This window comes from Dermacentor andersoni, chromosome 4 (genome assembly GCF_023375885.2).
Source record: "Dermacentor andersoni chromosome 4, qqDerAnde1_hic_scaffold, whole genome shotgun sequence".
In the NCBI taxonomy this organism is placed as follows: domain Eukaryota; kingdom Metazoa; phylum Arthropoda; class Arachnida; order Ixodida; family Ixodidae; genus Dermacentor; species Dermacentor andersoni.
The window spans coordinates 183141539-183168212 of NC_092817.1; the positions used below are offsets into that span (position 1 = coordinate 183141539).

The 26674-nt window shown below is 45.1% G+C and overlaps 1 protein-coding gene across 3 annotated transcripts in view; it reads left to right on the forward strand.

Moving 5' to 3' along the window:
• The window catches only part of pps (protein partner of snf), a 136648-nt gene that overhangs the window by 88307 nt on the left and 21667 nt on the right, over window positions 1-26674 (forward strand). For all 3 annotated transcript variants that reach the window (XM_050177883.3, XM_050177884.3, XM_050177885.3), the window contains 8 exons: window positions 5424-5781; window positions 7972-8059; window positions 8607-8883; window positions 12998-13120; window positions 16809-16979; window positions 21818-21873; window positions 23872-24090; window positions 25442-25580. In XM_050177883.3, the coding sequence (XP_050033840.1) occupies window positions 5424-5781; window positions 7972-8059; window positions 8607-8883; window positions 12998-13120; window positions 16809-16979; window positions 21818-21873; window positions 23872-24090; window positions 25442-25580 (1431 nt within the window). The remainder of the gene's footprint in view (window positions 1-5423; window positions 5782-7971; window positions 8060-8606; window positions 8884-12997; window positions 13121-16808; window positions 16980-21817; window positions 21874-23871; window positions 24091-25441; window positions 25581-26674) is intronic.

Sequence of the window (26674 nt, forward strand, 5' to 3'; positions counted from 1 at the left end):
AGAAGTTGGTACCGTTTATGCGGATACAGGACACATTATGTTTAATGGCCACTGAGTCGGGGATTTGACTTTACTACTTTTAAAACAAAACTACTGTTTAAGCGGGTACGGTTTAACGAGGTTTTACTGTATTGCGTCAATCTCATTGCTGCATAGTGTGATCGCCACGATCAATAATTGCAAACTGAAAGGGTGAGAGGCAAAGGAAGGTGCATGCCTGAAGGAGTCAAGAAAAAGGCGTCTTGGAACGCATCTTGGCTGTGGCTGCACATGGCTGTGAGCGCGGCTGAGTACATATGCAACCACGCACCCTACTTTAGAGGTAATCTGCCTCCTGTGCTAAGAGTGGGCGTGTCGAGACGGCATGGCACCATGTAAGCTGTCTTACTGTGCGTTTACAGGGTGTCTACCAGCCGGGAAAACCGGGAATTCTCAGGGAATTTGTGTTTCTATCAGGGAAAATTAGCTGTAATTTTATTGAAAGGGAACGAAAGTCGTGTTAATGCTGGCTCCAGTAACAGACGAATCACAACTAATCGTCGTTGACGCCGTGACGTCGGCACAAGGTATTGCCAGACTTGTTAACGACCGATTTTCCAGAAGCCCAATTTTTCGGACATGCCCGATAATTCGTGCGGCATCGCAGCACCACCACGTACTCCATAGAGGCAATGTATATGGCCCTGACCGCAGGTCTGAAATGGCATTCATCAAAGTGACCACCGCGGCCACTTCGATTGTCTCGCCACCTCGAACCGGTGCTCTCGCATGCCGATCCACTGGCAGCTGTAGCCACCACCGCACAACGTTAGGCCTAGCTGCTTCTACGTTCACTAGCTTCATGCTGTGCAGTGCCGTGTTTTTCATTGAAAGAATTCGCCGCTGTCAGCAATGGCACTGACTCCGCCTTGGTAATCCTCGATTGGCTTTGAAGCTCGCAAAGCACAGTGCATTGCACAATGCCAGTCTCCGAAACTTAGCTTTGCCTCAATAGAAAAATGTTACGCGATGAGGCATAACAAGCATAGGAAGGGGCAATTGTCACGGGACACAGTATGTATTCCTTAATCATACACGTGTGCACCCCAGTCTCCTGTCACAGTACGAGCACTGATGTGCCTAATAAGTGTACTGGCAGGCCTTAAGAGCTTTGTCGGACGTGCCTGTGGCAATTTGAGCCATTAACTCTTTCGTGTGCGAGAAAATGGTAGTTTGTATAGGTCTCCGACAAAAAATATTTACCACTACAAATGATATTCCAGCACACATTGCAGCGTAGCGTGTTGTGCATAATAAAATTCTGTTTTCAAAAACATACGTTGCGAAACAAAATATTTTTAGGTAAAACAATAAAAATATTATATCTTCTAAAACATTAATATCAAGGGAAATTCCGAATATACATTTCAAAGATAAATAACCGAGGAATAGTGTCTGAAAAAAATAAATGCTTAATACACCGCCATTCTTGGATACAAAATAGAAACTAAGACCAGTTCATTGCTCATGGCATGCGGTGAAGCAGTTCCTGGATTTTTTGAAGCATAGGTGCACTCCGTACTTATCCCACAAAATGTTTGGTATTTGTTCATCTTTGCAGTCCTCGTAACACATTTTGCAGTTCCGTCTTTTCGGCATCTTCTGAGGATGGTCTGATGAGAAGTCCAGGGAACGCACTTGACCACTTCATCTAGAGTCATGCACCTCTTCCAGGACCAATCGCTCTCAGCGTAGCTGGGCAACCAAAAGATTATGCATCCAAGCATATCTGTTTGCATTTTTGCAGATTGTCTTTATCACTTCTGCAGAGGAGAGTAGAAAGAAATCCCACGCCGTTGCAAACTGTCTTGCGCTGATCCGCAGTGCTAGGCCGAGATGTGCTACGGGTGGCCTTCTTGGGGTGAATGGAAGTTTCTTTGCTGCCGATGGCAGCACATCATAACCAAGCGAAGTATACACCCTGAAGATAATCAGGAGAGCTCTCGGGTCGTGGAAGAAGATTTGCAGATAAGTGCGCACAAGGAAGGAGACTGCTCAAGGCCTTAACGAAAACTTGCCGGTGAACAGTTGCAGATGTCCCATGCTGACTCAAAACATTGTTGCCGTCAGAGCTTGAATCTGCTTTGCTGTCACCTTCGGAATCATAACTCGAGTCCGCATTACTAAATTGAAGTGTGGGTGCAGCATAGTTTCGAGCACGACGCTTTTCTCGCGACGCAGCCATGCGGGACGACGCCATGGGAGCCACTTTCAATAGCTGCACAGTGGCACCGGCAGCGCCACTTGCCTGAATGTTACGAGAGGAGCGAAACCGTTACCCTTGGAAACTGGTTGAAAATGCCAGGTCCACGTGCTAGACATGCGGCAGACCTTCAGAAATACACTTTGGTGGAATAAAACGACTCTGACTCCAAACCAAAGCTCACTAGTGAACAGCTGGCGTCATTTTTGGTTAATTATACCGCTCAGCATTGTCGGACGGCAAAGCCGGCAATATAATTTAATTCTTGACTTACTGGGAGTCATTTGATTACAAAATTTTGATGCTGGTGCAGTGTAATCGGGAGTGACATGATTTTTTCTTAAGCGCGGCAGAAGGTGACGGCCACACCTCTTTTCGCTACAACATACGCGCATTCATTCGCAAAAAGGTCCATGAAAAATCACAACATCACCGGAGCACGAAAATTTTTGGATTCTGAAAGTTCAGTGCCTGTACTAACTACTGGATGGTCTTAAGTGGATAAAATGGCTCCAACATGTCGAAATCGGCAATCTAAAGTATTGATCACCGAGGATCTATTTTAATATGCTTGGTAACAAAAGAGGTAAAGACGTGCATTCATTTTTTTCGGATGTTTTCGCAGCCCCCTAGAGAGTCCGAAAAATCGAACATTGACTGTACAACTGACTAAGCGAATGCTTCAAGTGATCCATGGGGCAAACGCGTGGTGGAAGGAGGATGAGAACAGAAAGGACCGATGCACTGAAGAATTAAGAAGAAAGGAAGCGTGCCGCCGCCTCTTTGAAGGAGCTTGAGCTCAAGAAAACAGTGTTGGCTGACGCCAAGATGCAGGTGTCTCTAATCCAAACCAAAATAAACACTTTAAAGCAGTGAAACTCAACACTGAGATATTGTGTACGGGCTGAGAGTATGTCAGGACAGTTGAGGTTGACTTCCCAACTGCTGAGAGAGAATCTTAGTGGTGACAAAGTTCAGGCCTCATACCGATGAGCTTGCTATCAGTTGATAGAAATAGCTCATATTCGAAAATATTTGCTTCTGTAGGCATCTCCTTTTCATTCGTACCTATTTGAAAATGTTCAACTCGATTCGGAATGGGTTTTACCATTTTTTCCGCTGTGCATTTTACTATCACCTTCTTTCTGTTCTCTTTTTGAATAAAATAGATATTACTCCTTACTATCCAAACTGGATTAAATCATTCTTTTTGTTTCAACATGCTTACTAGAGCGTGGCAGCATCGGGCAACATGGTGTCAGCCCGTCTTGACATAAAACAAAGTTCTGGCTCATTCAGGGAATCTGGAAATGTCAACTTGGTGGACACCCTGCGTTTAGTATTGGAGGTTGCATAATCTTCAGTTTCGGTGCCCCGTTTGAGCGAAAGGCCAACGAAGCATTTGCCCCGCTGCCGGCACTTTTCCCGATAGCGCCATCCCAATGCGAGCGACGCTATCAGCCGCGGGTGGTGGCGTGCAGGTGAAAGTGTGGCTGGCTTGCTTAATTAGTACTGCCGATCTGAAGATATCGTCGATGTGGCATGAAACTATCATTTGTCGCCGACTCCTACGTTCATCAAAACTAATTACTTGCTCATTCAAAGTTGCTTTTGTTCGAATGCCCGATATTTCGTAAAATCCTGCAGCTGTGTAAGAAAAATTTATTGGCAGCCGTGCTTATTTGCATTAAAAGCAGAATTTTTGTACAACTAAATTTCGATATGACGAAGGAAATTGCCGATTTTACCGGCTTCGTCATGGCGAGGTTTAACTGTAACTAGTATTTCGTCATACGCAGCAGTTCTATGAGCAGTATGTGTGCACATTGAGTTCGGTCGATAAATGGGAGTCAGAAAAGGCTGCATTATATCCAATCCTGAACTATAGGTAGTTATATTACAAGTGGTCTGAACTGTAATACTTTCTTGACAATAATAATAAACTTTCTTGTCTTCTCTTGAGCTAGTTGGTGCTGTTGCATTACCTAGAAATGCCTTTGAAAAACCACTGTGCTGTTCACTAACCCTAGCTTCTACATAACTTCTGTTAAAAACATCTGCAACCACTTCACCAGCACTTAAAGAGACACTAAAGGCACATACTAAGTCAACGTGGACTATTTAAATACCTTTCATGAAACCTCATAACGCTTGTTTCGTGCGAAGAAAATACTTAGTTTTCGAGAAAGTTGTACCTAAAGGGTCCGAATACCTTTTTCAAAATTCGAATCTCCCGCCACCCAACCGGGGGAGTGGGGACATTGCACACGCCCTTTGCTGCCGTCCATGCTGTCGTCGGTGTGTAAAACGGCGCCCGACAGATGGCGGCACCGAGCCAAGACAGAGCGGCAGATTCGTCGCTGCAGCTGCTTTTTGGTCAAGTGGCGTAGACCGTTCGGGCATTCCGCGACATCACATAGAAGTTGAATACTCTGCTACTTGCAGTTTGTGCGAGTTTCGCGAGCCAGCAAAACCACCGCAGCAGGTCGCGATCAGGAAAGTACTGAAACGCGAAAGCGTGGGCAGCACAGAGTCGAGTGAAAACGAAACCTTTCGACCGCCTGCATCGTTGTTAACAGTAATTTCAATTAGTTCTTTTTTCTAAACATTAAATGGAACTGGACAGGTAGCATTTTATTTCACCTTGTAATACAATACGAGGATGTTTTTTTGCCACGAGTGCTTGAGTACTAGTGTCAGAATTTAACTGAGGAATGCTTTCGTCATCGGGCGACTGGTTGAATGTCCCAGGGGAGTCTAATCATGTCATGCATTTAGCTCGATTTCTCATTTATTAAGGCTCTCTTCGCGACAATATTGACGCCTTAGAGATGCTCAGGCACTAATTTATCACATTAGCGTGACTTAGTATTTTTCTTTAGTGTCCCTTTAACACAAAAGTAACATCAAGGATGCCTTTAGGCTGCACTACAACACTTCTTTAATGCTCCAGAATACAAGGTTTTGTTATTGTTACACCACTTAATTAGAATATTGCTCTAAATTAAAATTTGCATGATCCAGACTGCTTCAATAATGATATGTATAGTATACTACAGACTACTCCAAAATCAGGATTTGTCTGCCTCAATTTGCTCCAGAAAGAAATATTATCTGCTTCAAAAATTACAACAACGCGACTGGGTATTCCCAGCCCCTGAACGAGGAAAAAAATTTGCAGGCAGCCAAGCTCGATGGCGAGCGGCGACTTATGTTTACGGAGCGCAGCTCCGGCAAGCTGGTTGCTGGCGTCCAGACGCCCACGCCGGAGAACCTCACCAACTGGCTGGTGCGCAATCCGACATTTGAGCTGGCTGTTGCACGCACGCCGGGGCGTCCGCACTCAACCAAGCAGCCGTCTTCCAAGCCAGCGCAAGCGAAGCAGCCACACGCCAAGCCAGCGAAGCAGCCGACAGCCGCTCCGGCACAGTCGGCTGTGCCCTCGGGAGCGAACACCACGGCGGCGGCACCCGCACCTAGCGGCACGACGACCAACAGCGCACCGGCCGAAAGCACGGGCAGCGCAGAAGCTGCAACAGGTGAATGCAGAACATGTATCGTCGAAATTTATGTGTGCACGCATTGTGAGAAACAGGCAGTCTTGGGGCACAGAAGTTTGATCGGACTATGGTGGAATGTCATTTATACGATCTTCGTGGAAACCAGAAAATAAAATGTATCATCCGAAAATCATATTGTACAAACAAGCTCCTAAAGGTAAGAAAACAGGTGTACTCTGTGACAAACTCAATAGCAAAGGATCAAATGGCTTCGAGGGATACTGCTCCGCATAACACGTTATGCAGAGCAGCGTGACTCGATGCCAGACGAACTGCAGCCAGCGCTCTTTTATTCAGCAACGTTGAAATAGCTTGTCAGTTTGTGCTGAACTTTCTTCTTTTCATTGCCCATAAAATGTTCTTCCTGAAGCTAAGATAAGCAGCCACCGTTTCCTCACTCAACTGAGCAGCGTTGCGCCGCATGCATTTTTCCGCCAGTGTGGCTGAAGCCTAACACATTGTTCGCGGGTCGCTGGAATGTTATTTAAGCTAGTACACTGGAATATAAAGCTATGTGTTTTAGAAATACTAATAAAAGCCCACTTCTGCAGTCATATTATCCCATCTCAGGCAAGAACACAATGGCACTAGCCAAATGAAAATGCGTTGCTCCTATGGGAAGTTGGCCGGTAACAGAAAAAAATATGTTATCCCGAAAAATGTATCTTGCAGAATCGCATCAACGAGATTCTACTGTACATTGTTTCCCAGGTTGCAAGCAATGTTAGCAGAAGGTACTTTATTGACACGATAAGTTCTTCTGTGGAATTTGCTGCAGCTGCATGGCAGAGTATCAATTTGTGTTGCTGTGCGGGCCACACTTTCCCCTCTGCCTCTTAACTCTTCGGAGGAGCACTTTTCTGCAGAGATTCTGCGTGTCTTCACTGTTTCACAGTGTAGTAAAGCCCACTTGCAGTCGAACCTCCATGTAGCCAAATTCAATATATAAGATGATGTACAAAATGCTTCAAGGTCCCGTGTAAGTTTATGAATAAATCACTCGCGGCACTGTGAATACTCACTTGTAGCATGAAACAAACAATTTATTGCTTTTAGTTAAATAACTGCAGCAGCATAGCTTGCTCCTTATTGCTCCTTACTGCCTGCCTAACCGCGGCCTGCTCTACGTAATCCAAATGGTACACGAGCACCAGACCAGTGCCTTCTATAGCACCGCAGTAGCAGCATACAACGGCCAAGGCTGCCACAGCCTCGCTCAAATCGAGAGCAAGGCAACATCAGTTCTTGCAGGATCGTATTTGGCAGCCACTTTGTCACACCGCTCGCTAGTAACCTCGGCAACAATCTCTGCGTCCGTCTTGGCTGCAGTTCCAGCGGTGTCACCATGACTGACGAAGTCCTACAGCATGCCGAAAGCGTCGGCGACGATCGGCTTCTCCCCATTCTCGATGCGCTGAATAACGTCCAGTTTCGCGGTAGATGTCAGTGACGTTTACTTCTTCACGTCTTTGGCCACCGCACCACCGCACTCACCACGGATTACATGGAACACACCACGATAACCACGACTGGCCTGCCTAGCAGCACCCCTGAAGAGGAGTCAGTGCATCTAATGTGCTGCGCTGTCAAACGAGCCCAGCTGCGCCTTTGAGCACCGTTACCTTCAAACAGTGCTTCTGGCATGATAGATGCGAGTGTGTAGCCTAGTGTAGCTGTCGGAAACACTCACCGTGGCAGTTCTGGCATTTTCAATGTTCATTGCGGGAACGCCTGCAGCCTGTCACCAGGGCACACACAGTGAAATAATACTGATACACAAGTCTACTGCGCCGATGCCGGAGGGGTGGAAGGAAGACCAAGAGGCATGCTCGAAGCTGTTTATGCATAAGGCGATGCGGCAAAGTCGATCCGGGTCCGTAAAAGGTGTGCGGCACAAATGCGAGTGTGGCAGTGGTGCGTGGCACACAGTCTCGGGTGAGGCGGCTTGCGTTAAAGATTTTGTATTCTTTTTTCTTTCGGTGCACACACCCAATTGTTATAACTGATAACAGCGTGGGAGCACTGTAGTAAGCGGTGCACCGAGTGCGCATTGTTATATTTGGTATAATGCTTAAACCTATATTACTATAAGTGGGCTCGACTGTACATCCTTCTTTTGCCGATTCCTTAACCTTGGCATTGCTTTTGTGCGCTGCTACATGTATACAGAGGTGAAGAAACCGGAGGCAGCCCAGCCGTCTCCCGAACCAGTCCGCCTGAATGTTCGCAAGGTGCTAAGAGATGCACTGCTCAACAGGCAAGTACTGGGCATTATTCTCATGGCACGAAGCAACCATTTCTTTCTCCCTCTCCCCTGAATCGAAGTAATAGCAGCTTTCTAACACCCAACCGACTGCACGTGCTTGTGTTCATAGCTTCCCGTGTCGCAGGAATGCTCAACTTTTTCTGCCAGGCGCCTGAAAGTAGCACACAGAAGGCCCAGGTGGGATATGAAGACACTCATGAGTTGTCAATTATTACATTCTTGCCGGACATGGGTTTAGGCAATTTGTTAGAGCAAGTGCTCCGGAGAGGCAGCGACACAGTGTTTGGCGCCCATACCAAAAAGAATGTGCTTCAACTGTAGAGCTTCCTTTTCGAGGAATCGTTTTGGGTTTCTTTTGGTGCTGCGCACACTTCTCTCAACTTTCTCCACCTCGCGGATTTGTGCAACACTGTGCAGATAGGGGGGCATTTTCATATACAAATTGCATTCAAAACCTCAAGACGCGGAGGGGTAGCCCTTTTCTAACACTGGGGCCACTTTGCAGCTACGCCTTCATAGATTTCTGTGCCTCGTTCAGGTGCAAGGAGGCCTCGGACCTGTCGTTGTCGGTGGACGAGGTGCGTCGCATGGCGCTGCGCATTGAGGAGGAGCTGTTCAAGGTGTTCCGGGACACGGGCACGCGCTACAAGTCCAAGTACCGCAGCCTGGTGTTCAACATCAAGGACAGCCGCAATCAGGGCCTCTTCCGCAAGATCCTCCGGGGCAAGATTGCGCCCGACCGACTGGTGCGCATGACTCCCGAGGAGCTCGCCTCCAAGGAGCTGGCCCGCTGGCGGGAACAGGAGAACAAGCACGTGCGTGGGCCTCCTCCTTCTTCCTTTCTTTGTCATATTTTTTTTTTTTCAACAGTAGCTGTTTGTTTGTTGGGGCATTCTTTCATTGCTGCGTACTGTTGACGGGGCCCGAGTGTAAGTTTAAATAGGCCCTGCAGCGCACCCTCTGAGCACGACAAGTAAACCTGATTAGTTGTGTATGAAAAAAAATTTGATGCATGAAGAATGTTGGTGTTTTTTGATGGTGTCTGGAAACGCCAGAAATGTTGGGAACACGGGAACATAAGTACACTTACAAAATAGACGACATTATAAAAATTTGTTTTCTCGTTTCCCCCCCCCCCCCCCCCCCACAATCTAAGACCTTTTATTTCATGGCAAAATACTGGGAAGATGTGCGCTGCAGAATTTGAAAAAAAATGCACTTTTTTAACTGTGTTGTCTTCAAAATCGGGAAGAAAATCTGGATTTGGGAGGTGCTGTCGCACGGCTGATAGCATGAACACAGCTTTCCATTGACGCAGTGCCACAATCTTGGTATTGATCTAAACAAGAGATTGATCAGAGATTCAGATAACTGCAGCGCTGTTATTTTCCACGAAGAAAAAATTTTACAAAAGTGAGCGCAAAGAGAGAAAAATAGAAAACTAAAGAAAAAAGAGCTTATTTCACTTGCATTTTGGCAACAGTGAGCTGCCCACTTTGCATGTTAAGAGAAGGACATTTCAATATCTGCCTGGTTATCTCAAGTTTCTTTTGATGCTGTGTCCTAGCTGCTGCCTGATGGTGATAATGAGATGATTTGTGCAAGATAAATGAAGGTTTTCTTTGGGGCAGCAGAGCAGAGGGCTTGGAATATAGTGATAAGGCTACCCATGGAAGCCAATACCTCCAAACTTGCTGACCCAACAAGACTGGGTTGCGTGTGATTGCTGGCTCCTGATAAAGTTATGAGGTGTTTGAAAATGGCCCACAAGCTGCATGATACTGCAGAAAGTTTTTTTTTTTCCTTTTCTCCTTTCCTTTGAGGGGAGGTTCTACAAAGTTTTCTACTTTGAACCTAGAAAATATGGGTGCGCATTCGATTCTGAACTGTAAGAAATCAGCGCAAATACAGTAAAGTTCCATTAATTTGATCCTGACGGCACCGACGAAACTGGTAGAATTATCCGGCTGGTTGAGTTAAACAAGTGGTATTAAAAAAAAAAAAATGCCGAGACACGCTGTTAATTGACAGTGTTTGCCTTTAATGTTAGCTTCCCCACAATACAACTGTATTATGCGGTGAAGCATATTAAGCAGGGGGAAAGGTGCCGCAATTGTGGACACAGGACAGAACATGGCCTCTTTTCATTCTTTGCACAATTCACTACAATAAATTGAGGGATGGAAGTGTCGCACCAATTGTGCCATCCTGCGCCATACGACTAACTTTGAATGAAGTCGGTAAATTTTGCGGGATGTTCGTGTTCAGTGATAATCACACAGCCATGTGTTGGCTAGGGTGTAGCCCTAGAAGCCAAGCCAAAGCAATCCATTTGAGCGTCACCCTCCTTGGAGTGTGGATGTGTTTGGTGGCACATTGAAATTTGGCCGCAGGTAATGGAATATCCTTTGTGCTATACAATGCATTACGAATGTCTTACGTAAGTTTTTATTTGTTCACTGGCTTTTTCTTCATAGCCATTCAGCACATAGAGTAGCAGTCGTGCGAAAACTGAACAAGAAGGGTGGCTCTTTCAAACAAGACCAAGATGGCTGCAATCGGAAACTTAGAACGGGGACTGCATGTCACAGCAAGAGGCACTTTCTTGCACGTTCATCAGCGAAAATACAGCTCACGGATGTGATATAAAACACCATTACAACCAAAATAGTGGTGCAAGATGTGTGAAAATTTCTCAGATGATGCATCCGGCACTATAGAATCCAAAAATAATGTCATCACAAAAGTGATTTTCTTCCTTTTTTTTTTTTTGGTCTCTAAGGCCTGTGTTCCTCCTTAAAATATATTTCGCACATTGCGGGTGTCGAGGTGCCTTCCCGCATCTCGTCCCCCTAGCTCGCACGTTGTGCTTAGCTGGATCTCCAGGAATTGCCACCGTAACGGCAACGTGGCGGACACGGCTACCGCACCGAAGCTAATTTCCCGCGCAAACAGTGCTTCTCCCTCCCGGGGTCGAACCACTGCCCTAGCAGTGATTCGGAGAATATGCGAACGGCAGAAATTGCGTTAGCGGCAATGATATTCACGGCGCAACTTGTTCAGTCCAAAAATTTTAAGAAACCATTGTTTAGCATTCAAAATATTGGGTGTAGTTGTTATGGACTTTATGGGACAGCCCTAATAATCGAGCTTGTCCAAAATATTGGTCAGTGACGCTGATCGGAAAGCCACTGAACACTTCTTTTACTTTTCTTTTCATAAATGTTAGCTGTTTTGTTTTTTTGTTCCCTCTCGCCAACAAAGTAACTTCGCATTTATTCTATGGTACTCTGCTATTCCAACTGAATCTCACCAAGAAATAATAAATAACTGAGGGCATTGTGCAAACGGTGTTCACTTGTTGGTGGGTGTTGTTCATGGTTGTCACAGTCAGCATTTCTTGGTCACAGTGCACGAATGTCTAATTAGCTAACTTTATAAGCTCACCTAATTGACGAAATGTCAATGAAAAAGCTGTGAGGATATTGAAACATGAGTGATCACTGGATTTAAAACAACCTACATTTTGCATTATCCAATACCCTTATCCAATAAGTGAGGTAATTATTGTTTGCTAATTAAATATTAGTTGCTAGTGCACAACGAAAAAAGAGTGCTTGTTGACTAGCATTAACAAAAGCCTGTCAATATACAATTGCTGCTGTTCGTGTGAATCCTTTGGTTACTATTATTTTTATTTTTATTGGCCACATTTAGTTAGCACGTCCAGTATGTAACCTAATACAGGTTTCCGAGGACGCATATGGGTTTCCTTTGTCGAATTATGACATTTTTTTTTCCTGTAGTCAACTTTCCTTCGTGTTTCGAGCTTCCGCAAAACTGATTCCCCATAACCTGATAGTGTTCTGCAGTCAAATAGAGAACATCTTTTATTGAATTGTCTATATTTTACTCATGTTGAAGCTTACCTAACGTGCTCCCAGATGTGTATCCTCTGCTCGCAAATGAACGATTCCTGCTCCAAAACTGCTCCAGTGTGCCAAATTTGCTGCTTCCAGAGCTCCTCCAAAACTCCCTTGGCCGCTTCCATCCCTGTATATTGCGTGTGCTTCTCCACATAATAAAGCTGTATGGCGGCGCAGCTGACCAGTCAAGTTCGAATTATCTGGCGAAGGCAAATTTTTAGATCAAAATAATGGAGGTTGGCCTCGTATATATGAATGGGCACCGGCCGGGACCTTTGGTCGAGACCAAATTAACGAAAGCCTACTATACTGCCTAATGAATCGGCAGTGTGCTTCTGCATATTTTTGTGCCTGTGTTTAATTCAACCCGTTGGTTAAGTGAGCTAATTTTGTTGTTCCCATCAGGGTCAAATTAAAGGCTGTCGGTTGTATAGGCTAGCCAAGACATTGATATTGCCTTTATAAACTACCCATCTTTATTAAATGACAGTGCATGATTAAATGCCAAAATAAGTCACTGGTAGAGTGTGAAAATGAAAAGCAGGTGTGAGATCAATGCATTTAAATTAAGGCATGTTGAAGTACGCATATTACTCTCCAATCTTGTAAGTTTGTAGGATGATCATGATACTGGTGGTATATTCATATCTCATGGTTTCACAAATCTTAGATGTGCCCAATATTCTGACCTACAAATTTCTTATATTCACTTTGCCCCTAACACGGAACAAATTATACATATGCTTGCTATTTTGAAGTAATTTGGTGTTTAACGTTCTTACTACTGAAGCACTTTTACATTGAAATAATCTGCTTCTGGCTGGAAAATCTTTTTTTAATCTGCACTAATCTGAGACATCTTATGATGCAAAGTTTCTAAGAAGCAGATTCCACCGTATTTTCTTTCAGCGTAGTGGCTCCATAACCAGTTGTCCTAAAGTGCATGAGAGTAATTCAACTTCAGTTACCTTCTCTGAGAGTGATCTGTTGTTTTGCTCTGCAGACCATCGAGATGATCAAGAAGGAGCAGATGGAGGCAGCGCAGAACGTGTCGTCGCATGCGCTTCTCAAGAAGACGCACAAGGGGGAAGTGGAGATTGACGACGACAACCTCCGACTGCTGGAGGTGAGTGGTGTCGCCACCAGTGGCATCGTGGCCGTCGCCATCTCGCGTTCTACAAGTGTAGGAGTGTGGCGAGTTGGCAGTGCGTAATCTGGTGTACGAGAATGGTTCTTGGCCTCAAGTGCTGCAGGTCTCCCCTGTCGTTCTTTGCGGCTTCTTGCGTACTGCCTACACTGAATCTCATTGTCGAACCTGTAAATGCATGCTATGTTAACAAGTTTTTCAACTCCGTCTCGTACCTGCTGCTGAGCATGGTTTGATGCCCCGACAAGGTGGCCGCATTTTGATCGTGGGGCCAGTTGCAAAAATGGTTGTACACTTAGGCTTGAATGCTTGTCAACCAACCGCAGGCGGTCAAAATTAATCTGGAGTCTACCACTGCAGCGTCCTTAGTAACTCATTGTGCAGTTCCGGCACATTGAGGCATTGTTTGAATGAAAGCTGTGATTGTCGTACGGTAATCTCTCTAACCGTCGGTTCAAGTAAGGAGCCTTTATTTTAGGCGGGATGGCAGCATTGAGTGCAGCAGAGTATGATCAGTCGGTGATCGTGTCACGTACAAATTACGCCTGTAGCCTCATCTGGCGTCCCTTACATTCGAGACTGCCCGGGAGCCCATTTGTCCCATGTCTGCACCCCTGTATATATATATATGCTCCATTACCTTAATTTGGACGTTGCCTCTGCAGGAGGAAGCCATCTGTAGCTTCATGGTCGTCCATCATCACCATGCGTCACAATACCACCCCATACACAGCCAACAGACAATGAAGCCAAGGAATGCAAGGAGGAAATTAGCTGTGGTTGAAATTGGAAGGTAGAAAATAATAAAGAAATGGGATAATGAAAGTGGATGAAAAGATAACTTGTCGTCGGTGGGAGACAAACTCCGCATTACGCATGTGTTGCACCACCAATTGTGCTATGGCAATGGCTACCAATTCGTCCACCGACTTGAGTACACTATTTATTTTTAGTAGATCTAGCCCCAAGAGTGTTAGCCTGCGTCACTCAGAGCCATGGCGGGCGGACGTGGAACATCCTTTTTGCCGCCCTTTTAATATCTTGGTAGCGTGGCTCGCGAGCCACTAGCAAAGACAACTCTTCTGTTCTTGGCCGAGCTGCCGCTCTGCTTGACGGCCATATTCGCGACGTCCTACAATGCCTATTCTGGTACTTGTAACCATTTCAAGTCGGAATCTTTAATGCAGTCACCTTCCCAGCAGTTCGAACCTTGCGGGACTGGAAAATTTGGTTGAATTATCTGAAAGGTCACATAAACAAACAGCAGCAAAATGAACAAACTCAAATCTTTTTTATTGCTTGAACTAATCTGTAATATCCTCTTGTTTCTTTCTCTGAAGCATAACTCAATCAGTCGTCATGAGACAAAAAGCACCGACATGTTTTTAACACCTACCCAACGTAACACGACACAAAACAAACGACAGCAGATTGCTTCGTGAGCACGCAGAGCTTCGCGTCTAGGGGAACAGAAGCGTCGTCTGCTGCATTTAGTGCTTTCGAGATTATTTTCGCCCGTGCACCTAAGGGGGCACAGGCGCAGTTAGGTGGGAATTGAATTAACTGAAGTGGCATGCTTTCGAGTTAGAACTAAACGAGTTTTCCTTCCATAGCAGTGTATGGTTTCTCGTCGAGATTTTTCAGTGCACTTGAATTAGGTGAAAAGTCGACTTAACCAAGGCTGAATTAACGGGAGTCAACTGTATGAGTTTGTTCTTACAAAATTGTCATTTTTAAAAAGGGCCCTCCGTGCTGTGCACTTGGTGAAAGGCAGGGAATATGTCATATGTTAAAGGCATCTCCTCGGGAATCTTTACCTGGCGCTCTTTGGCCTTAGATGCCCTTGCGCCAATAAACTTTGATAATCATCATCATCAGCACCATCATCATCATCATCGGGAATCTTTACTAACAAAAAGTTCTCGAATGTGCCTCGTATGAAGAGAGTCTCCAGTTTAATGCTTTTGGGTGCCACACCGTCATTGCCATTTCCTTCTTTCCATCTTGCAATTACAGTCGACAACCAATAATTTGGATATGCTTGATTACTCAGAAAGACCCGCAGCACGACCACTAGCCCCATAGATCTAACGTTTAATGACTACTGAAATTTTGGACACCGTAAAGTGCATCCTGAGATAATTCTGACTCCAACTACACTAGTGTGTTCTAATATGGCCACCAAGTCAAGCAAAATGGCAATATTTTCCTTTTGAGACGTCACCTGTATGATTGTCGGCCATACCGCTGTTGCTTCATAAAATCGATAGTGTGGAATCCTAGTCAATTTAGTAAATGAGAATTCGGTGCATGCATTGAGCGTACTCTCATCCATCTGTAGCGACAGTACGAGAATGGTTGAGATACAAGCCGCGATTTTTTGTGATGCTTTCTGCTCGATTCTGTGCCATCATCCACTGTTCATTGGAGGCTGATCTCGCTGATAACGCATGCAGAGGGTCTCTCTGATCACTGATGAAGCACAAAAAGGCATTGCTAGAAAATCGCGGCCTCAAAGTGTCCCTGCCAAGGGGGAGTGTATGTGTGTGCAGCAATACACGTCGACAAACTTGAGCTGTGCATTTTGGGTGATCAGCGTTGAAAGGTACACTGTAATTTTTGTGTGACTAGCACCAAACACGTTGTAAGGCGGCAGTGTTTGCACGCTGATGAGATAGCATGCTAGGCACTATGCCAAGGATGCCGTCGCTCCTATACGCCAAAGGGTCTTGCGCTAGTCGCACAAAATGGAAGGTATCTCGAAAAGTGACAATTCGAGAATACCAAGAATATGGCACTTTTTTTAGCCATTTATAAATTATGATAAAGGAACTCATTTTTGGGCAAATCTGTCATTTTGGACTATCAATAATTTGGACATTTTGGCGGTTGAGTCCGAATTGTCGGTCAACGACTGTGCAGTGGTGCTCGCCATGCTCCACCTAACATTGCGCTTGAGCCGTGCGTTCTGATCTGGAAGGTCATTAATGTAGGTTTATAGTCTAGATATATCACACTAGGGAGTGCTGAACATCCAAAATTTTGAATAACAAATCTGCAGTTACCTATTCATTTTGTTCTTTGAATTGAACGGTCAGCATTGAAAAATAGGAACATTTTTAAAATAGCTTTTGGCAAGCATAAATCCTAAAGAGCACACGATCAGAAATAAAATTGGAGCAAATGTGCAATAAGTTTCATTCCAGCAGCCATAGCGGACATAAAGAGCAAGAAGTTATGCAGTGGAGTACATTGCTCAGGGAGCTAGACGCTTCCTCCCGAAATGCAATGCATGGAATCTCCTAATAGTCCTGGTTGTGCCTACGTGAACTGCTCGATATTTCTTCGTGCTCCATTAGGATAGGATGCCTAATGAACAATGCTTCATAACTTGCAGTGATATGATAGGCGCTAACATTGTGAAAATGGCTGTTTTTTATTCTAGATGTGTTCTACATTCAGTTTGATTCGTTTCTGACATTACTTGATTTATATTTCGTTGGATCTCAAAGCTTACTGTTTGCACACCTTAATGTCACACCCATGCCATATTATCATTGAAGGCGCGGAATGATTGCATGATTCCTGTCACGTGTGGGAGCAGCAGTGGTACGAGCCGTTACGTGTTTTGCTGGGTGCGTTGACAAAGTCCGTGCTTGCGTTTCAGAAAGCCGACGAGAAAGCAGCGGCCGAGCACCCTGAGCCGCCAGCTGCACGGGTGCCCAGTGTCGGCAGCACGACGGCAACCGTCGAGACGGCCGAGAAGTCGGGCAGGGACACGACGGATGCGCACCGGTCACACCTCTTTGATCTCAACTGCAAGATCTGCACGGGGAAGGCAAGATGCTGCCTTTGGTTTAATTTTGTGTTCTTGCGCCCTTCGTGGCATGGGCACTTCCTGAACCAGGTTGGGAGACACTGAACTCCGTGGCTGAGTATTGTAATCGTCGGTGAATTCGTTTTTCTGCAGTCCTTGTCATAGGACTTCTCCTTAGGTTAGGTTAGGTTAGTTAGGTAGTGCAGTAACGCTTCCATGCCGTACTTTGGGAGCGCATTGATGAACCTTGACAAATCAGATTTGCTGAAATCTTCTATGTGCATGAAGTTACATGAAAGAGAAAATTGTTAAAGGAAAATTGTTTTGTGAAAGGTAAAGGAAAACCTGTATTGCTTTACTTTGTAGCTTTCTGCTACTCTCAGGTGGTACACAATCTTCTAAGCTTGGCAAATATGACATATGTTTTAATATTCGACTGAATGTTTTATTCAGGTCAAATTTCAGTATCTGCAATTTTTGAAGTATTTGGAACGAACCAATATAAATTTGAAAACATGTACAACGAACAATTTTCGTTTCGATGAGCGAGTCACATTTCCGGGTTTGAAAAGGCTTGAAATAGCCAAGACAAGCGAAAGGTGAAGAATTTGGTTACAGAAAGAAGCCTACCAGGTGTAGGTTAATGATGACTACAGTGTAAAGCGCAGTGACTGGTGCATTCTAACAAAGCAAATGGATAACACAGTCGGCACATCAAAGAATCGTGCCATAATGACATACCGTATTTACCCCTGAATCTAATGTGCACCCAACTTTTGCGGGTTTTAAGTAGTAAGAGTGACCTGAATGTAACACACTTCTGATTGATAAAATAAAATGTAGCATGCACCCAACATTCACGATCAGAAAAAAAAAAATGAGATGTGTAGAATTTCGTTCGCAGCAGAGATATTTTTTCAATGAGCTTTCATAATGAGAACGGCGCATTCTTGTCGCTATTTGTGATGAATTTGTGATGATGATGGTATCCTCGAGCAATCATTTTTAGAGATGCACTACTGTCACTCTCACGAGTTTTTACGTGACTGCATTGAACTTGTCAAAGTATGCGCGGCCAACAGCGTTCCTGGCAGTGTGTGCAGATAGCGAGCTTGTGTAACACCACCAGAAACATTGGATGACCACATTCACCGACACATCCAGTGCCAAGTCATGCAAAATCTCGCGAAGGTGATCGACAGAGGAAACCACTCCAGATCATAGACAAGAATAAAATGAACCCACGCGTGGCCCACAGAAACATCTCGGAAACGTCCTCTGTTGCCATCTTGTAACGGTGACGTGTCTGACGGCTCCGACGGTAGGCTATTGCCAATGCTGTGAACACTGTTTTGGTTTCGTATCCAATTGTAGCGCGCAGACAGTTTTTGGACCCATTTTCTTGGAAAAACAGTGCACATTAGATTCGGGTAAATACGGTAATTTCCTAAGCAGGCTTCCTCCGATCCTTCTTTCCAACCTTGCAGTGCTGCTCCGATTGCCTGTTCCCGCCTCTGAGCACATCTCCTTCTCTCCAAGCATTTTCAGTGATAACTAGGGGTAGGCGAATCTAATATTGCGCACTAATTATTCACATTCATGTTTGAAGGTTAACTATTTGGTATTTTCGAATCATCGGAACTAACCAAATCTTACGCAGTAACTGACTGCTTAAGTCAGGTCACTGTTCTCCATCTGCTTAACAAAACATCATAAATTATCGGAAGTGAGACAGCAACAAAGGTGTTTGAAGCCATGCAGAAACAAAATGGCTAATTCATGCTTTGCTTTCGCTTTTGCACCAGAAGCCTACATGACAGCTGTGGAGTTCTCACCCGTGCTCTTGGGACAAAGGAACGACAACACAGTAGTGCAAACAATCACAAGGGCATTTATTGCACCTTTCATAGACTAATGCCTGCTAGCCGAGTTGCTATCCCCAAAACATGTCGATGGGCACGCGACAAATCGCGGAAGTCCGACTCACCGTGACCGGATAGCGAGTGAATACGTTTGCCCCATGCTGGACACCAACGCCTGGTCGTTCACGCGAACGGTGGCGCATTCATAGGAGCCCTCGTGGGACGGTGTAGCAGAAGCATGGATCGGCGCACGCGCGGAACGCCCGCACAGCTTGCCGAACCCGAACCAAAGAGGACGCGCCTTCTCCTTTCCGCGCCCAAGTAACCCCACCGTGAGGCGGCGTTAGCAGCGCAACACTTGCGCCATCTCTCGTACTTCGCTTCAACCACACTGACCGCCGCGGGCCCCAGGCCACATGGCGAAGCCGGAAAACAGGAGACGGGAGCTATGCAGGAAAACAACATATCAGGGAACGCGTGAGAGTCGCGCATCCCCACACAGCTTGTGATTTTTCCTTCTAGTTTTGTCATGTAGTGTTTTTGACGGTGTGGTCATGTACAGGGTACACACAGGTCCTCGAAATCTTTGAACACCCTTGAAATTGAAAATTGAGTTTGAAGGCCTTGAAAGCTCTGAAATTTCTTTTCCCCTCTTGAAAACCCTTGAATTCTTATGTTCTTCAAGGGGTCCGATTATGTGGCCCATTTTTCATGGCGACTCAATGTGGTCCCAGCAGACTGCACTACAAGAGTGCTGTAGCTTACCGCGTTCTGTGACCAGCACCACGATTCACGCTACAATGTCAAGCTGCGCCTGCACAAGGAGGGGGCATGCGTCAGATATTGTTTCTCCTGCACTCAACAAAAGGCACTGGTAGAAGTGTTACCTGCTGCCGCCGCCTCCATCTAAAACGCGCAGGCACAGTTCAACTTCATGGAACAGTCGCCAACCAATAATTTGAACTCCATGGGGACCACTACCAAAACGTCCAAGTATTCAGGAGCCCAAAACACCGTATTCACCAAAAGATAAGGGACATTATTTGACAAATGGCCAAAAAAAGGGCATGCCGTATTCTCTGATCATCACATTCGGAGATCTCTTCAATTTTGTGTGACTAGTGTGCCTGCGTTTACCAGTGACAGCATTCTTGACACAGTGCCAAGCACGCTATCTTATCACAGTGCCAAAATGCTGCGGCTCGTCGATGTGTCCTATGCTAGTCACGCGGAAAGTGAAAGTATCTTCGAAAGCAATCGTCCCGGAATATGTCCCAAGTTTGTCAACACTTTCTATGTGCACGTACGCTTGCCTTTGCCCTAGACGGTCCGTGGCCGCAATTTTCTAGCAGTGCCTTTTATGCCATTCCTTTGCACGCTTTTTGTGCTTCGTCAGTGGTCAGAGTGGTGCTCCACCCACCATGTTATTAATGGAATCACGCTGGCCAGGAACGGTGGTTGATAAGAGCAGAACGGACGTATCAGACAAATCGGGCAAATCGCAAATGTAACCTTTACGACTTAAGTGGCTTGGCTTGTGCTGTGGTTTCTGCACAATAGGTAACTAGTAGATTGACTATGATTTGCTAGTTTCAATTTCGAAGGGTCGACGACCCTTCGGAATATATTGCTATTGCTAGGAAAATATTGCTATTTCCGCTTGGCTTGGTGGTTGTATTAGAAATGCTCATACAGTCAGGCTGAATTATCGCAAGACGCACTGGCATTTTACATTACGGTCATCCTGGTACATTAAGTCTAAGGGATGAGTGGCAGTGCTGCGTAGCTGTCCAAATCATGCCCGGATTGTCGGTCGGCAACTATCGGATCGTGGTACACACGTTTAACTTGATAGGACCCGTGCGCAGCAATCAAAACGGTTTCCTTCCCATTTTGATGCTGCATTCTTCGCCGTCTTGTCCCATCATTCGTTTCGCTTCTCCTGGTGTTGCTCGTTGGGTTGCTTTCGGCCAGACTAGCACGACATACGTCCAGAGTGCGATCTGATTCAAGCCCCTTGACCACCTTGACTTCCGGCTGGCCCAAAAAAGTTGCCGGCCACAATGAGGCCAGCAGGTTCTTTCTTTCTATATATGTATGTATAAGATGTGCCAACTCTGCCTTGGTTTGTATCCCCTGGCAGCCAATTGACGAAGGTACAGCCTCAACAGCATGTGCATCAGCTCCTGGCCGCATTGTGCACATCCGATCGGGTGTCGTAGGTGTTCCCCCCACCCTCGCGTATTGGCTATGGTGTTGCAGTGCGCACGGTTAGTGGGTGATCTGCACTGCCATTTCCTCTGTGCGTACGGGCGGCATGCCTGGGAAGAAGTAGTAGTGCTGCAGTAAAAAGTTTACATGTGCGCACAGCTGTGGTATTCTTAAGGTTTCTTTAAAAGTCCCTGAAAAGTTGTTAAATTTTTCTCTTGTGAACCTGTGTAAGCCCTGATGTAGCAGTTTTATCTTTTATGCTACAACTAGATATTTCTTTTCAATGGCCCTTTTACACGTGTCTACAGCACCAGCAGCTTTTTTTTCCCCACAATTACTGATCTCATTCTTTTTTATCCAACCTTTCTTCTTTTCTTTCTTCTTTTTTAAGTTTTGGGAAGCTACTCGGTACAACCGCCATTCATTCTGAGAAAATTTGTTTGAAACCAGCCTCCAAAGATGTTCAGAGGCTATTCGTGCAGTTATTTAATGGCAATTTGTGATCTTGTATTTATAACTTATCCCTTCCACCTGATGGCTGTTCTTCTTGCACTAATCAGTGCAGGCTTAGTATTCCTGATGTTAGTACTATATGTTAATGCGTTTCACTATTTGATATTCAATACTCACTATTCACATTCGATTTGTATTTGAAAATTTATTTGCCCACCTCTAGTAATAAACCACAATGCCAAGTGCTTGAATGAACCGTGCATCTGCGTAAAATTGTGCTTTATTCTGTACTTGTTTTTTGATGCCACTGTTTGTTTTGTCTTCTTGTCACAGGTTGCCCCACCCCCTGATGATAGGCAGACTCCTTCACCACCACCGCCCTCACGACGGTAAGGACAGCGCACCGTGCGGAGTTTAGTGACCCTATTTTTGAGAATCACCTCTTTCTTTACTCTTTTAATTATTGAGCCACAACGTATCAATTTTTTCAAATCGAGGCAATGTAGTGGATCAGCACTTGCACCTTTCTCTGCTGAGTGCAAGTTTGTGGCTTTGATACTCATTTACTGTGGCTACACTCCCGATGGGAGCAGCATACGAAAACAGCTAAGCAGCATAATAGCCTCTGTGTGGTAATGATGACTATGAAACCCGCATTACAGGGCCAGTTTCTGTATCTTTGGGATTCAACACCATGTCAGTTATTGACATAAACGAAATGCAATGCATTGTCCAAGATCAGGCCTGGGAAAAATTATTTGGCAAATAATTTAGGTGTCTCTGTGGATGGCACTTTCACAGATTAATGAAACCATTGTTAGGAATTGTTTACTATAGTTTTCTGAATACAGCGGAACCCTGTTGATGCATTTTTCAAGGAACTGTGGTAAAAAGAAACATAACAGTCAAGAAGGCCCCAAATGGCAACAGCAACATCATAAACAGCTCTGCACGCAGTATAATCAAGGAAAATGTTCCCTGATCATGTCTGCTTTCCACTCTCAATATGCTTCACCGCATAATACGACTATACTGCGGAAAAGCTTACATTGGGAAGCCAGCAAAAACTAATCGTGCCGTGACGTGCTTATCAGGACTGACAATTGCGTACTTCTAGCATTTCGTACTCTGCATTTGACTCTGCACTGCTAAATTTAAGTGACTGCCGCATTTAAATGGAATGTGAAATAAGATAACACTACGGAATGGCGACATATCAATAAGGAATGTAATATGTAGGAATAATGGGCATTAGATCAGGACCATGAAAACGCTACTTAGCAGCCAGGAAAACGCAACAGCGAAGAACATGTCGATGGAGTTCCACTGTATAAACCTTAGCCGTCTGTGTTCATGGCATCATAGTAGCCTTCATTTCACAAACTGCAGTAAAACCTAATTAACTGGACTTCACGGGACTGAAAGAAGTGGCTGAATGAACTGAATGTCGAATTATCAAGGGTATCAAGGGAAAAATAAACAAATGCTTGCTACATCAACAAGCTTTTACTTACTGAATAAATTGGCAAATTTTGTTTCTGTTTTGCACAAAAGCAGTGCAGAGGCTGCAATTCTCATCGTCTCATGGCGGATTAGCACTCGTCGGCGGGTGTGATGCCAGCATGTGGGTCGCAGTATAATCGCTTTTCGTCCTCAACAGCTGCCGTTGCAATTGTAACTTTGCTCATGCATTGCACCGAGTCAAAACGGAACTACATTTCGCCACACCCGCTGCAGATGGATTCGCGGTCACTATTGACATGATCATGGACGGGGACCACTCAGTTCTGAAAGCGTGCAGCGAATGTGGTGTCATGCGCTGCAGTAAACAAAAAAAAAAAAGAGATATAAAGGCCATAAGGCACAAGTCGGCACAACGCATTCCTGTCTTTCAGCGTACGGTTTTCACTGATGACTATGGAGACATGAACTCCAGCTGGTCCATTTCGGTCAGACATTAGCTCCGCATTTGCTTCGTAGAGTTACGGTGCTCCAGGCTTGCCGCGCTTCGAGAGTTATACGAATTAACCAGTGTGTAGATAAATATGTCCAAATTAATAAGTTTGATGCCGTTAGATAATGTGTATGCTTGCCAGAACCAAATATGGATTATTCAGTTTTCTGAATTAACGAGGGTCGAATTTGCAAGGTTTTACTGTATGTGTGGTGCCATTTGAGGCCACTATTTCCATTGGTTGAACGTTAATGAGTATGTTGAATTTGGACCATGATGGCACGAATGAGCGCCCAAAACTAGTGCTCATGTGTTTCAAAAGCCCGGTACTCCCGAACTTTCACTTTCTTTTTCTTTCCCCAGAAAGTTTCTTTAAATCAAAGTTCAGTATCATTTGCCGGCCGTTCGTTGACTCCCTTGCTTTGAAATGCAGTTCATCGACAGCGAGTGTGCCTGCACAACCCAGCGGTAGCCTTCCAACGCTGGCAGACGAGCTGTCGTCATCATCTGCATCATCAACATCCCCTCCTCCTCCTCCGCCTGCACGCGGCAGGGGTGGCACGCCCCCACCTTCTGCAGAGCACAGCAAAGGGCTACGGAGGCCACGCGAGGACTCTTCTGACCTCGAGCCAAGTTCCACTGTTTCGCTCGGGTATGTGGCACCAGGGGGGGGGGTGCATGTTACTACTGGTGCAGGTGGTGCATGCACACAACCGTGGGGTGTCGGACGAGTTTTCAGAGACATGGCTGCAGCTCTTGCATGATGCATGGCTGTTACGCATATATATAATTTTATATTCTAATTATGCCTTTAAGGGTGGACATGGGTTGTGGAGATTATTTCCTGCATCTTATGGCCAAATCTGATGAAGATAAACAAGCTTACTTAGTTGTTCGTGCTGATATCAAATTTGCAATAACTTTTCTTGTAGGTTCAATTAGTTCAGGAGGCTGACAGTGCTGCCACTCTATTGTTTCCGGAGACAGTGGAAAAAAAGCTGCTCAGCAGAAAGTGAATATTATTGCATGGCTAGATACTATAATGTGCAATAACTGCAATGCTGCAAAAAGTTTTCAAACAAAATTCTAGTTAGCCATTCTGCAAGTGATCAAAATTTTTTCCTTGACCTAAGGCTACCGCACCGAAAGAAAATTAATAAAATGGAAATATACATACGCACAAATTTGAAATTCTGCTCTCAGCACTTTGTAATATGCAGATTAGGCTTTCTGCTAAAGAAAGAATTAGTGCTCCAGCGCTTCTAGATCATGAGATATCACTCCGACAGTCTAGTGAAGTGACCCAAAAATATGTTTTGAGAAAAGTGAGAAAACATGCAAAACCCTATTTTATCAGGAAGTTATCACCATCATGACTCGGTGACTTTTCACTTAAAATGGACTTTAGTGGGCAACAATCTGGCTAATTTGTCCAAAAAGAAATGTTGCCGGTTTGCCCAAAAGGCAAAAGATCAATTGCATTAGCAAGTTATTAGACAGCTATATAAAGTAAGGAAAGCAGTTTTATTGACCGTATAAACTTGTAAACATTCGCTTACCAACTAAATTAACGGCCATAGCGTCAGGTGCAGACAGACACTGTCAGAAGAACACTGGTGAGAGGAAGAGCAGTTGCAGCAGCAAGCGAATTAGCAGCGAGAACGCAGCACTTGCGAAGCCCTCTGCGCACCTAGGCTTTGTATCCACCGCAGATTACCTTCAAGATGTAGCCCGCACGGCCGGTGTAAAACGGCCCCCCTGCTTTCCTCCCTCGCACCCGCAATCAAGCCATCGTCCTTCCTGGCTCATGCTCACATGCTTTCCCTCGTACCTTCAGTGCACAGCGTGCAGTTGCGGTCTCACTGCACTTGGTCTTTATATAGAACTTCACAGTGGCAGCAGGGGAAGTTTACCTGGAGTATCCATATGATTTAATTTTAAAAATTTTGCCAGCACTGGAAATGTGCAAGAGGAGCCTTGGGTCACTCGTGTGGTCCTTGCAGATCCCCCGACTCCAGCAAGGGTGGCAGCAAGCAGCCCCAGCCGAGCTCGGTGTGGAAGGGTTTCATCAGCATGCAGGAGGTGTCCAAATTTGTCACGGCTGCCTACAAGGTCTCCGGTCCTACCGATTTCCTCTCACAGGTGAGCACCCTGAATGTCTCCAGGGGGCACGGCGGGTGAGATTTCTGGTTTCTCTGTGTTCTGTTGCACCAGTGATGAAGGTTTTAGTGTGTCAAACCCATGTGCAGCAAAATGATAATTATGTGGATGTGCAGGGTGTACGAAGTATTTGATGGTACGGTTGGTGACTAAAGGTAGATGTAACGTGGCTCCATAGAGGCCTAAAAACAGTCGCAGTAAAGTTCTTAAGACATGGAGGTCCATAACAAAATAATAATGGCAAGTGACGTGTGCTACGATCATAAAAGATATGTTATAGAGGGGTAATTTGCTAAAATGTGTCCGGAGTTTCTTATTACCGATGTTATAATCATCTAGGAAGGAAGGAGAGGACAATGATGAGACCCATGTATACAACATTGTAAACATAAATCGTAAATCTGAAGTTGGATTCGTCATGCAATACTCCTCTTGGAAGTTCTGCTTTGTGTAATAAAACTAGCGCAGAACAAGATTTGCTGTGGTATGGTTGGTAGCAGTGGTGGTGGTTGCTGTTTTTCTCTGTTCTCCCTATAAGCTCAGAAGTGTGTGTAGGAGTGCAGAAGCCCAGCCCTGCTGGTTCACTCTTGCAGAAGGCGTAGTTATGCAGTGCCTAAGTAAGAAGTACTCGCGACGGCGCTGAGATTTTGTAGTACAGTGGAACCTCGCAGATATGTTCCTCACTGTTGCGTTTTGCCGGCTGCTAAGTCATATTTTTGCAGTCCCGTTTTAAGTCCTATTGATTTCCATGTATTATTTATTTGTTTGTTTATTTATACATACCTTACGGGCCCCTAGGGAAAACATGGGGAAGGCGGGAGATGGAAATTCAAGATGATGAGCAAAACGAGAGCAAGGTGAAGGCCGGAGGGGAGCACCTTGTTCTCGTTTTTCTCATCGTCGTACAGGCCCCTAGAGGCATTGTATAAGGTGGAAAGTACAATCAAAGATTGTAACATACAGTAATTAGAATGCATGTGTCAACACATGTACACAAAATACAAAGTAAGAAATGTGCTAATATGCAGTAATAGAGTGCTACAATATGTACAAGGAACAAACAGAATGCTTTTGAA